Source organism: Heteronotia binoei, chromosome 3, assembly GCF_032191835.1.
Source record: "Heteronotia binoei isolate CCM8104 ecotype False Entrance Well chromosome 3, APGP_CSIRO_Hbin_v1, whole genome shotgun sequence".
NCBI lineage: Eukaryota > Metazoa > Chordata > Lepidosauria > Squamata > Gekkonidae > Heteronotia > Heteronotia binoei.
In genome coordinates this window covers 192,272,708-192,286,300 of record NC_083225.1, presented here as the reverse complement: position 1 = coordinate 192,286,300, position 13,593 = coordinate 192,272,708, and the positions used below count along the sequence as shown (strand labels likewise).

Here is a 13,593-nt window from a genome sequence, read left to right as displayed (position 1 = left end):
ACTTGCAGCTGCTGGAATGGCCTTGGGTCAGCCATAGCTCTGGCTGAGGTTGTCCTTGAAAGGGCAGCTTCTTGGAGAGCTCTCTCAGCCCCAGCCACCTCACAGGGGGTTTGTTGTGGGGGAGGAAGAGAAAGGAGATTGTGAGCTGCTCTGAAAATCTGAGACACAGTGTATAGGCAGGGATATAAGTCCAATATCTTCTTCTTCTTTCTACAGGCATTGCCCTCCAATCTCCAGGTATTTCCGCAGCAGGAGTTGGCAACCCTAGTTCTTGGTCTCCACAGGTCCAAGATGACTGAAGCTCACGTAGGTTTGGGGAAGGTGGCCTTGTTCCGGCAAGAGTCCCCTGAAGGCCTCACCTACCGCGTCCCAGCTCTGATGTACCTGCCTTCCGAGTCCACTTTCTTGGCCTTTGCAGAGGAACGCTTTTCACCCAGCGACAACCACGCGAAATCTCTGGTGATGAGACGAGGGAAGAAGGATGGAGAATCTGTTGAGGTAACAGTGGAAGGACAGGAAAGAAAAAATGGGGAACGGCAGAGGTACAGGAGTGGCTTATCAAATTATGAAGAATGTGGGTCATTTTTCTGAGAGAAAAAAATCACAACATTGTAAGAAGAGCCCTGTATGAGCCCTGCTCATACAGTGGCCACCCAGTTCCTCTGAAGGCCAACAAGAGGGCAGAGAGGCCGAGGCCTTCCCCTGAGAAGATCATCAGAAGAGCCCTGCTGGATCAGACCAGGGAGGGTCCATCTAGTCCAGCCTCCTGTCTCACACAGTGGCCAGCCAGTTCCTCTGGAGGGCCAACAACAGGGCAGAGAGGCCGAGGCCTTCCCCTGAGAAGAACCTCAGAAGAGCCCTGCTGGATCAGACCAGTGAGAGTCCATCCAGTCCAGCCTCCTGTCTCCCACAGTGGCCACCCAGTTCCTCTGAAGGCCAACAACAGGGCAGAGAGGCCGAGGCCTTCCCCTGAGAAGAACATCAGAAGAGCCCTGCTGGATCAGACCAGGGAGGGTCCATCTAGTCCAGCCTCCTGTCTCCCACAGTGGCCACCCAGTTCCTCTGAAGGCCAACAACAGGGCAGAGAGGCCGAGACCTTCCCCTGAGAAGAACAGCAGAAGAGCCCTGCTGGGTCAGACCAGGGAGGGTCCCTCTAGTCCAGCCTCCTGTCTCCCACAGTGGCCACCCAGTTCCTCTGAAGGCCAACAACAGGGCAGAGAGGCCGAGACCTTCCCCTGAGAAGAACAGCAGAAGAGCCCTGCTGGGTCAGACCAGGGAGGGTCCCTCTAGTCCAGCCTCCTGTCTCCCACAGTGGCCACCCAGTTCCTCTGGAGGGCCAACAACAGGGCAGAGAGGCTGAGGCCTTCCCCTGAGAAGAACATCAGAAGAGCCCTGCTGGGTCAGACCAGGGAGGGTCCCTCTAGTCCAGCCTCCTGTCTCCCACAGTGGCCACCCAGTTCCTCTGAAGGCCAACAACAGGGCAGAGAGGCCGAGACCTTCCCCTGAGAAGAACAGCAGAAGAGCCCTGCTGGGTCAGACCAGGGAGGGTCCCTCTAGTCCAGCCTCCTGTCTCACACAGAGTGGCCAGTCAGTTCCTCTGGAGGGACTATAATAGGGCAGAGAGGCTGAGGCCTTCCCTGAGAAGAACCTCAGAAGAGCCCTGCTGGATCAGACCAGTGAGGGTACATCTAGTTCAGCATCCTGTCTCACACAGTGGCCAGCCAGTTCCTCTGGAGGGACTGTAACAGGGCAGAGAGGCTGAGGCCTTCCCCTGAGAAAAAGAGCCCTGCTGGGTCAGACCAGGGAAGGTCCATCTAGTCCAGCTTCCTGTGTCACACAGTGGCCAACCAGTTCCTCTGGAGGGCCGACAACAGAGGAGAGAGGCCGAGGCTTTCCCCTGATGTTGCCTCATGGCTCTGAGATTCATAGGATTAATAGGATTAAGTCGGTCTCCATAGGGTATAACGGAGTGCCCAAAGGACATTTTCCCGCCCTCCTCCGCTTTCTGATAACCGTGGAGCAGGGTGACGGCCTACAAACCAGGGGATCTCCTGCTCCGGAGGCGGGATTGGAAACCCTACTTAGACAACGTGGCTTATATCCATTGATACACTTGTCCTCCATAAATCTCTCAACTCCCCCTTTAAAGCTATCTATTTCTGTGACCTTCCCTCCACCTGGCCGAGAATTCCACATTCGGACCACTCTCAGTGTAAAGCAGTATTTCGACTCAGGGGTGACATGATAGAGGTTTACAAGATTACGCATGGGATAGAGAAGGCAGAGAAAGAAAGGCTTTTCTCCCTTTCTCACAATACAAGAACTCGTGGGCACTCCATGAAATTGCTGAGCAGTCAGGTTCTTCCCCGAAAGGGTGATTAGCCCATGGAATTCATTGCCACAGGAGGTGGCGGCGGCTACAAGCATAGCCAGCTTCAAGAGGGGATTGGATAAACATGGAGCAGAGGTCCATCAGTGGCTCTTAGCCACGGTGTATTGTTGGAACTCTCTGTCTGGGGCAAGCGATGCTCTGTATTCTTGGTGCTTGGGGGGGGCACAGTGGGAGGGCTTCTAGTGTCCTGGCCCCACTGGTGGGCCTCCTGATGGGACCAGGGTTTTTTTGGCCACTGTGTGACACAGAGTGTTGGACTGGATGGGCCATTGGCCTGATCTAACATGGCTTCTCTTATGTTCTTATGTGACACAAAGTGTTGGACTGGATGGGCCATTGGCCTGATCTAACATGGCTTCTCTTATGTTCTTATGTGACACAGAGTGTTGGACTGGATGGGCCATTGGCCTGATCCAACAGGGCTTCTCTTATGTGACACAGAGTGTTGGACTGGATGGGCCATTGGCCTGATCCAACATGGCTTCTCTTATGTTCTTACATGACACAGAGTGTTGGACTGGATGGGCCACTGGCCTGATCCAACTTGGCTTCTCTTATGTTCTTATGTGACACAGAGTGTTGGACTGGAGGGGCCACTGGCCTGATCCAACATGGCTTCTCTGATGTTCTTATGTGACACAGAGTGTTGGACTGGATGGGCCACTGGCCTGATCCAACAAGGCTTCTCTGATGTTCTTATGTGACACAGAGTGTTGGACTGGAGGGGCCACTGGCCTGATGCAACATGGCTTCTCTGATGTTCTTACGTGACACAGAGTGTTGGACTGGATAGGCCACTGGCCTGATCCAACATGGCTTCTCTTATGTTCTTACGTGACACAGAGTTTTGGACTGGAGGGGCCACTGGCCTGATCCAACATGGCTTCTCTGATGTTCTTACGTGACACAGAGTGTTGGCCTGATCCAACATGGCTCTCTGATGTTCTTACGTGACACAGTGTGTTGGACTGGATAGGCCACTGTCCTGATCCAACAAGGCTTCTCTGATGTTCTTATGTGACACAGAGTGTTGGACTGGAGGGGCCACTGGCCTGATCCAACAGGGCTTCTCTTATGTTCTTATGTGACACAGAGTGCTGGACTGGAGGGGCCACTGGCCTGATCCAACAGGGCTTCTCTTATGTTCTTATGTGACACAGAGTGCTGGACTGGAGGGGCCGCTGGCCTGATCCAGCATGGCTCCTCTTATGTTCTTATGTGACACAGAGTGCTGGACTGGATGGGCCATTGGCCTGATCCAACAGGGCTCCTCTTATGTCCTTATGTGACACAGAGTGCTGGACTGGAGGGGCCACTGACCTGATCCAACAGGGCTCCTCTTATGTCCTTATGTGACACAGAGTGTTGGACTGGATGGGCCTTTGGCCTGATCCAACAGGGCTTCTCTAATGTTCTTATGCTCTGTCCCTCCTGAACCTACTGTCCATCAGTTGCATTGAATGCCTTTGGGTTCAAGTGGAGGATCATAATTCCCTACGCCAGTGCCTCCTCGGGTTACCAATCCCCAGGTGGGGGCAGGGCATCCCTCGGTTTGGAGGCCCTCCCCCCGCTTCAGGGTCATCAGAACGTGGACAAGGGGAGGAAAATGTCTTCTGGGTACTCCAAGATTCCCTATGGAGACCGATTCCCATAGGCATAGGGTATAATGGAAAATTGATCTGTGGGTATCTGGGGGGCCCCTGTTGTTTGAGATAGAGGCACCAAATTTGCAGCATAGCATCCAAGGCCTTTCCTCAAAACACCCTCCAAGTTTCAAAACGATTGGACCAGGAGGTCCAATTCTCTGAACCCCAAAAGAAGGTGCCCCTATCCTTCATTATTTCCAATGGAGGGAAGGCATTTCAAAGGTGTGTGGACCCTTTAAACACGATGGCCAGTGCTCCCTCTGGAGTTCAATAATGCTTGTCATTAACTTGCTTCTGGCTCCACTCCCCCCCCCCCCGGTGTCTCCTGGCTCCACCCCAAAAGTCCACAGATATTTCTCGAATTGGACTTAGCAAACCAACGGCCTCCTGTAAAAGTAGACTGCCCAGTGAACTGGAGAGGCTGGATATCACGTCAAGGTCTGTGAAGACCACCTCAGCTTTCTCCTCAGTGGCCCTTAGAAAAGGGGTTCCCAACATTGTGCCTATGGTCACCATGGCCGACACCTCTTTCCTGGCCCCTGCTGAGTGTTTTTGGAAAGTGGGCAGGATTTTCCCCAGCAAGGCTTCCGATTAGTGACTGGAGAATTGATTGGATGTTCAGAATTTTTAAAACAGTGCAAGGATCTCTCCCCGCCCCATGTGACAGAAGGTAAGCTGCAGCAGCCATTTTGTGGCTGGCTCCACCTCCTGCAGCGGCCATTTTGCGACTGGCTCCACCTCCTGCGGCAGCCATTTTGCGGCAGCACTGACCTGTGCTATGTCAGAATTCAAAAAGGTGCCCTGGGCTCAAAAACGGTTGGGATCCTCTACCTTAGAGACTAGCATGGTTTCCCAGAGGAAGAAAGAATTTCTATGTTGTATTTTTATGGAGAAGATATGTGTGGTGATGTTGGGCTTTTTGCTGTGGGTAATTAGTGGTTTTACTGGGTGTCATTTCTGTCTGCTCTCTATTTATTGTAGAACCGTTCATGTAAGTTTATCTTATTTTCTACTGCTGGATCATGGAGGCATTGAAACAGAATCTTGACAACACAAGCAATAATTAAGAACATAAGAGAAGCCCTGTTGGATCAGGCCAGTGGCCCATCCAGTCCAACACTCATTCCCAAGAGGCCAGACCTGGGCTAGAGGTGGAGAGTGAGTTATGGGGAAACTGTGAGCTGAAACCTGAGAGACTCAAGAAGGGAAAGGTTGATGTGGGGCCTGAAACGGCTGAGCGGCGTGTTGGCCTGTGTAAATATCTCCCATGTCCCCAGTTTGGGACTTTGTGTTGTGTGGAGAAACACCATCTTAGAGTGTTGGTGCTTCATTGGCAGGGGTCAGTAAATCCCTCAGCAGGCTTTGTAGCCTCCCTCACTCCCCCCCCTCCCTTCCAGAGCCAAACCAACAACTCTAGGGGGAAAGTCTCCTAGAGAGGCAGGAAGTGCTGGTGTTCTTTGCATGTGTTAGGCAGGAAGAGAGGCCAGATTTGAACTGGGGCTCGAGCGAGCATGTGGTGAGCATGGAGGCTCCTGCCTGGGAGGCCCAGGCAGGCAGACCAAGTAAGTAATTCTCAAGACAGGACAAGTTTAGACCAGGGACAGTAGAAAGCGTTTATAAACACCTTTCCTTTGTCATGCTGTTTGCTGTGCTGTGCTACTTTTTTAAATGCAACTGTTTTTGTTTTGTTTTTCTTTCCCTATCTTTTTCTCTTTTTAAATAAATATATTTTTACTGTTTAAATGCTGGCAGTCAAACTCTGTACCACATAGATCCCCAGACCGCTTTAGACCACGCTGTTTTTAAGAAGGGGGCCCCAGGGAAGGGGGAAAGGCATGCAGTTGGATAAGGTGCCAATCCTCCAGGGGTGCCCCAAAGAAGTGCTGAGGTCTCTGTGAAACCCAAGTACAGGGTGGCAGAGGACCTTGAGGCCTGGCCTCATAGCGGGAGAGGGGGATTGGGAGTCCTGTTCCTCTCAATCTGAACCCCGGGACTGAGCAGGTGGTGGCAGCGTGCCCAAGGGGCAGGAGGAGAAATAGCTCCCTCCAGGAGTTGGCGACTCAATAGGGAGCTGACGGGACCGGGTCTGAAGGCAGAATCGGGCCGGTTCTGCCACATGTTGTAATAAATCTGTGGTTTGAGTTGAAGTTCTTGAGAGCCTATATTTTTGGGAAAAACTACAAAGCTGCTGTGGTCCCCTACGAAGAGAATTCTATTTCCATCAAATAACAAAGTAAAATACCCCGAAGAGACTGAAATAAAAAGATCCAGTGAGTCCGTGAGGTGGGCGCTGCTATACAGACCAACAGGTTGCCTTCATTTGAGCATTGGTTCCAGATATCAAAATAAAGAGTGTCAGACGAATGTTTTCCGAAACACGCGGAAATACCGGAAGCGTGTCACGACTATTACAGTTAAAATTATAAGACCATTGCTGTCAAAGAAAATTTTCAACACGTCTTGGAATATCTACGTAGAGCTTTGCTCTCTAATTGTGTGGACTTTATGCGTCGTTATTTCTGCATTAGTCACTTGTTTGCATTCCACCCTTGTGAATCATCGCTTGTGTAGGCATGATGCTGTTTCAATCCTGAGACACTTCGGTGTGAAGGGCGGGGTATAAATTCCAATATAAATAAATAAATAAATAATGTATTATTATTGATTATTGAGTCACTGACAATTTTGCGGTACGATTCAATGGCAATACTGATTGAAATAGATTATATATATCAGCGTTTTGCATTGGTAACTTTGTGAACAACAATTTTGTGTTCTTCTGTCAAAACCAATTTTATTATTGCAATGTAGTGTAATAATATTTATAAAGAAAGCACTAAAGAGAGCACTAAGGCGAAAAGAATACCAATACATCACTTTTCACCCCTTCCATCCCCCTTATCCGGACCCCCGCCGGTGTTTACTAAAATTGCTAAAAATACAAGGTAATATCTCTTAAAAAACCTTGCACTCTAACCTCTTAACCTTTATCAAAAGGGATACTAATAATCCAATAAAAAGAAAAAAGAAAAAAAACCATTTCTTCATTTCTTTATAACTATTACTATAGTCCACAAAACTTCAACTCTTTTCGAACATCACTAAATGTCAAACTTTGGCGGAGTGTCCTGGGAATAGTGGGACTATGGGTGGCTTGGAGGAGCTGAGGGCAGAGAGCCTGGGGGAACCGGAAACTTTCCTGTCAGAGATCCAAAGTGACCCTAGTCTGGAACCGCTGCGTAAGGTAGCAAGGGACCAGGAAGTGGAGTTCTCAGAAGCTCTGAGTGAACAAGTGGTATGGAAGCAGGGTCGCTTATATAGGCTCTGGTTGCCACCGGGTAGACGAGTGACTTGGGAAGCAGTTCAACAGCTTGTGGTTCCCAGGAAATACAGGCTGAAGCTCTTAGAGCTGGCACATGACATCCCATGTGCTGGACACCTAGGGATTAACAAGACCAGACAGAGGCTTTTGTTAAATTTTTACTGGCCGAAGCTGGCTCAGGATGTGAGGGACTACTGCAAGTCATGTCCAACCTGCCAAAAGGTGGGCAAAAGCGGGTGCAAAGCACGAGCGCCTTTGCAGTCCCTTCCTATCATGGGAGAGGCATTCCAAAGGGTAGGAATCGACATTGTGGGCCCGTTCCCAAAACCCACTCAGAGGCAAACGGTTTATATTAACTATTGTGGACCACGCAACCAGGTACCCAGAAGCCTTGCCTCTAGCCTCCACTGAGGCTCCAGTAGTAGCAGAAGCCCTGATCAAGGTGTTCTGTCAACTGGGGTTTCCTGCTGAAATTCTGACAGACAGGGGGCGTAACTTTCTGTCAGAACTAATGGGGTGTTTGTGGAAATGCTGTGGAGTGAAACATCTGAAAACCACAGCCTACCATCCTCAGTCAAATGGGTTAACGGAGAGGTTTAATGGGACTTTGAAGGGAATGCTAAGAGCCTATGTTGATACTCATCCGCAAGACTGGGATGAAAAATTGCCGCAATTATTATTTGCGTATAGGGAGGTACCCCAGGAATCCACCGGGTTCTCTCCTTTTGAACTTATGTTTGGCAGAAGGGTCAGGGGGCCCCTAGACTTGGTCAAGGAGAAGTGGGAGGAGAAAATCCCAAAAGCCAAGATGTCAGTAGTGGACTATGTGTTGTCCTTCAGGGAATGACTGCAAGAGATGATGGATCTGGTGAGGGAGAACCTGCTCAAAGCTCAAAGCAATCAGAACAGTTGGTATAACAAAACAGCCAGATCCCGAACTTTTGAAATAGGAGATAGGGTGATGGTTTTCCTGCCGCTGCGCACTAATAAACTAAAAGCTGCATGGGACGGTCCCCATGTGATTGTGGACCAATTGGACGATGTCACATATGCAGTGTCTATGGAGAGGTCTGGGCAAAAGACTAAAGTGGTGCATATGAATATGCTAAAGCCCTTCTTAGAGAGGCCCACGGTGCTGCATATAACCAGACAGGAAGGAAACCTTGAGATGATAGATGATGACCCATTGGATGTTCTAGCCTATTTTTCAGAACCGGTACAGTGGGAAGAGTTGTTGTGGTCTGAAACTGTATCCGGGCCGGACAAAGAAAAGATCCTTGTGGTTTTGCACCAGTTTAAGGAGATTTTCAAGAAAGAGCCAGGAAGAACAGGCCTGGCACGACATGGGATTGACACAGGTACTCGGGGGCCTATCAGGTGCCCCCCTTACAGAGTCAACGGTAAGGTGTTGGCAGATATCCGGAGGGAAGTCCAGGAGATGCTGAGGATGGGAGTCATCCAACCCTCAGTAAGTTCATGGGCAGCTCCAGTGGTGTTGGTGGCCAAACCAGATGGCTCAATTAGGTTTTGTGTGGACTATCGAAAATTAAACAGCATCACAAAACCAGATGCATATCCTATGCCCAGGATAGATACCCTGCTGGACATACTAGGCTCAGCTAGGGTGATATCTACTGTGGACTTGTGCAAAGGTTACTGGCAAATGGAATTGGAGTCTGAGGCAAGGGCCAAGTCAGCCTTCATCACCCCAGATGGACTGTTTGAATTCAGGGTGATGCCCTTTGGCCTCCGAAATGCTCCCGCATCCTTCCAAAGGTTGGTGAACAACCTGTTAAGTGGCATGTCGGACTACGCTGTAGCTTATATTGATGACATCGCCATTTTTAGTAAGGACTTGGATTCTCACCTTGAACATTTGGTCAAAGTGCTGGAGGCAATCCAGAAAGCAGGCCTCACGATTAAACTGAACAAATGCCAGTTTGGAATGTCAGAGGGGGTGTACCTTGGACATAAGGTGGGGAGTGGGAGAATCACTCCACTGTGGGACAAAGTGGAGGCAATCCAAAAGTGGGAGGCCCCAAAGACGAAGAGGCAGGTCAGGGCCTTCTTGGGACTGGCTAACTATTATAGGCGTTTTGTCCCAAACTTTGGATCCATCGCCGACCCACTGTCCTCTCTCACCAGGAAATATCTACCTGACAAGGTGGCCTGGACTCCTACCTGTCAGGCGGCTTTTGAGCAGCTGAAGACAGCTCTGGTTTCTATGCAGGTACTCAGAGCTCCAGACTTTGATAAAAGGTTCTTTGTTGCCAACGATGCCTCAGACCATGAGATTGGGGCTGTTTTGATGCAGGACTGGGATGAGACCAAACATCCTGTAGCTTACCTGAGCAGGAAGCTCATTCCTCGAGAAAAGAACCTGTCCTCAGTACAAAAAGAGTGTCTAGCAGTTGTGTGGGCGCTAGACAAACTTTGCCCTTATTTGTGGGGACAAGAGTTCACCCTCCTGACTGACCACTCCTCTCTGCAATGGTTACAGACTATGAAGAACACCAATTCTAAATTGCAGAGATGGTCCTGGAGGATTCAGGAGTACAATATGAAGATCGAGCACATTGCTGGATGCCACAATGTGATCGCAGACTTTCTGTCCAGAAAGGATGGTGATGCTTAGGATGTCAGCCTTCATGTATTGGAGAAATACCTGAATGTTTGTGTAATATTGTGGTTAATGGGTTTCTCCTTGTTTGGTTGGATTCTGCTACGGGGTCACCTCTGTAGGAGGCAACCCCTCCGACTCAGAATTTAAGGAGGGGGACGCGTGGAGAAACGCCATCTTGGTTGGGAGGGAACATGAAACTGCTAGGCAGGCTTTGGGGCCTAGCCGGCCCCAAACTCCCCCCTCCCTACCAGAGCCAAACCAGCAACTCTAGGGGGAAAGCCTCCTAGAGCGGCAAGAAGTTCTTTTGTTCTCTGTATTTGAGTTAGGCAGGAAGTGAGGGAGTTTGCAGCTGGCGCTCAGGAAGAGAGGTTGCCTGCCTGTGGGGTAGGCCTGCTCAGGAAAATGAGGACCCCAGGCAGTCAGACCAAGTAAGTCATCCCCAAGGCGGGGCAAGTTTAGACCAGGGACAGTAGGATGCGTTTATAACACCTTTTCTTTGTCATGCTGTTTGCTGTGCGGGTGCTGTGCTGTGCTAACTTTTTATATGCAACTGTTTTGGTTTTGTTTTGTTTTGTTTTTCTTTTCTTTTCTTTTCTTTTTCTCTTTTAAATAAATATTTTTACTGTTTTGAATGCTGGCAGTCAAACTCTGTACCACATAGATCCCGACCGCTTAGACCACGCTGCTTTATGAAGGGGGCCCCGGGGAAGGGGGAAGGCATGCAGTTGGATAAGGTGCCAATCCTCCAGGGGTTCCCCAAAGAAGTGCTGAGGTCTCTGTGATACCCAAGTACAGGGTGGCAGAGGACCTTGAGGCCTGGCCTCATAGCTGGAGAGGGGGATTGGGAGTCCTGTTCCTCTTAATCTGAACCCCTAGACTGAGCAGGTGGTGGCAGCGAGCCCAAGTGGCAGGAGGAGAAATAGCTCCCTCCAGGAGTTGGCGACTCAATAGGGAGCTGACGGGACCGGGTCTGAAGGCAGAATCGGGCCGGTTCCGTCACAATGTCATAACCTAAAATTTTTGACATTTCTTTCTGAATCATTTGCCAGTATTGTCTTGCCTTTTCACACGAATAATTTGGTATTCTTGCATGGTTCTCTCCAGGCTACCCAACTGGAGGCTGGCAACTCTAGCCCAAAGTTGGCAGTCCTCTTTGATATTCTATTCGTTGACCCGAAAGAAAAGAGCCAGTTTGGAGAGCCAGTTTGTGTAGTGGTTAAGTGTGCGGACTCTTATCTGGGAGAACCGGGTTTGATTCCCCACTCCTCCACTTGCACCTGCTGGAATGGCCTTGGGTCAGCCATAGCTCTGGCAGAGGTTGTCCTTGAAAGGGCAGCTGCTGTGAGAGCCCTCTCCAGCCCCACCCACCTCACAGGGTGTCTGTTGTGGGGGAGGAAGGTAAAGCAGATTGTGAGCCGCTCTGAGACTCTTCGGAGTGGAGGGCGGGATATAAATGCAATATCTTCATCTACCTCACAGGGTGTCTGTTGTGGGGGAGGAAGGTAAAGGAGATTGTGATGGAGAGCCAGTTTGGTGTAGCGGTTAAGTGTGCAGACTCTTATCTGGGAGAACCGGGTTTGATTCCCCACTCCTCCACTTGCACCTGCTAGCATGGCCTTAGGTCAGCCATAGCTCTGGCAGAGGTTGTCCTTGAAAGGGCAGCTGCTGGGAGAGCCCTCTCCAGCCCCACCCACCTCACAGGGTGTCTGTTGTGGGGTAGGAAGGTAAAGGAGATTCTGAGCCACTTTGAGACTCTTCAGAGTGGAGGGCGGGATATAAATCCAATATCTTCATCTACCTCACGGGGTGTCTGTTGTGGGGGGAGGAAGGTAAAGGTGATTGTGAGCCACTGTGAGACTCTTCGGAGTGGAGGGCGGGATATAAATCCAGTATCTTCATCTACCTCACCTGGTGTCTGCTGTGGGGGGGGGAAGGTAAAAGAGATTGTGAGCTGCTCTGAGACTCTTCGGAGTGGAGGGCGGGATATAAATCCAATATCTTCATCTACCTCACAGGGTGTCTGTTGCGGGGGAGGAAGGTAAAGGAGATTGTGAGCTGCTCTGAGACTCTTCGGAGTGGAGGGCGGGATATAAATCCAATATCTTCATCTACCTCACAGGGTGTCTGTTGTGGGGGAGGAAGGTAAAGGAGATTGTGAGCCGCTCTGAGACTCTTCGGAGTGGAGGGCGGGATATAAATCCAATTTTTATTATTTATTAAACGTCAACAACCATTTTCCAAATCTTTCCTCAGTGGGGCCCTCAAGAGGCCCTGGTGACCGCCATGCTTTCCAACCACCGCACCATGAGCCCTTGCCCGGTGTACGACAGAAAGAGCGGACAGATCTTCCTCTTCTTCATCTGCGTCGAGACTCACGTCACCGAGCTCCACCAGATCAAGTCGGGGAGGAACGCCGCCCTGCTGTGCTACGTCTCCAGCCAAGATGGCGGCCGCAGCTGGAGCCAGTTGACTGATTTGACCGATCGGGTGATCGGCGAGAATTTGAGAAATTGGGCAACCTTTGCCGTCGGGCCCGGCCACGGGTTGCAGACGAGCTCTGGCCGCTTGGTGATCCCGGCGTATACTTACTACGTCCACAAGCGCATCTGCGGCCTCCCCATCTGCTGCTGCACCAAGCCGCATTGCTTCGTTTTCTACAGCGACGACGGTGGACGGAACTGGGCGCAAGGCCAGCTTGTCACGACTTGGCGCGCAGGGGAATGCCAGGTGGCCGAGCTCACCCGGCAAGACAACAGCCAAGTGTTATACTGCAACGCCCGCAGTCCTGAGGGACACCGGGTCGAGGCCTTCAGCGCAGATGACGGGAACCAATTTGAGGAGTCCTTCCTGTGCAAAGAGTTGCCAGAGACCGGGAAAGGTTGCCACGGCAGTGTGGTGAGTTTCGCTCCGGTGCTGCGGCCCTCAGATTTGGGCCCCCAGGCGAACGAGGAAGGCAAAATGAGTCGTCTGATTGACGTTAGCCCCTCAGCGTCCCTGAAGACTCCCAAGCAATGGCTGCTTTACTCTCACCCCACTGGCAGACGCAAGCGAGTCAACCTGGGGATCTTCCTCAACACCTCTCCGCTGGCAAAGGGCAGCTGGAAGGACCCCTGGGTGCTGTATGAGGGGCCCAGCGGCTACTCGGACCTGGCTGTGTGCGAGGAGGGCCCGGTGCTGCTGTTTGGTTGTTTGTTTGAGAGCGGAGTGTCTAGCGAGTTGGAGGAGATCGCCTTCCAGCTTTTCACTAGTACCGAACTCCTGAGGAACGTGAGGGAAAGTTGATTACATGCGGGTTCTCCCTCAGAGTTGCGGCTGCCCTAAAGTAGTCATATCAAGGATATTTAGCACTTAAGGACAGGAAATGAATTTTTAAATTTTTTTTGTCAGTATTGGTTGCGTCATTGGTTCCAAGATAGGCCTTTCAGGTTCCCACTAAACTGATTGGCAGGAGCAAAATTAAGGACAAAATGTGTGTGTGTGTGTGTGTGTGTGTGTGAGAGAGAGAGAGAGAGAGAAGACTGGCAGCCTGTTAGGATGCCAACCTCCAGGCGGAACCTGGGAATCCACGAATTACAATTCATCTCCAGACTACAGAGATCAGTTCTCCTGG

The 13,593-nt window shown here is 50.7% G+C and overlaps 1 protein-coding gene across 1 annotated transcript; it reads left to right on the top strand.

Moving 5' to 3' along the window:
• Positions 1–256: 256 nt before the first annotated feature.
• LOC132568851 (sialidase-3-like) lies at positions 257–13,311 on the top strand. Its single transcript, XM_060235034.1, has 2 exons — positions 257–498; positions 12,237–13,311. The coding sequence occupies exons 1-2, from the start codon at positions 292–294 to the stop codon at positions 13,263–13,265; spliced, it is 1,236 nt and encodes a 411-aa protein (XP_060091017.1). The 5' UTR covers positions 257–291; the 3' UTR covers positions 13,266–13,311.
• Positions 13,312–13,593: the final 282 nt, after the last annotated feature.

Bases quoted from the DNA above. Each gene is read 5' to 3' on its own strand.
- LOC132568851 (XM_060235034.1), top strand. From the start codon at position 292: ATGACTGAAGCTCACGTAGGTTTGGGGAAGGTGGCCTTGTTCCGGCAA. The intron at 499-12,236 runs GTAACAGTGGAA...ATCTTTCCTCAG, and splicing joins AGGATGGAGAATCTGTTGAG to TGGGGCCCTCAAGAGGCCCT.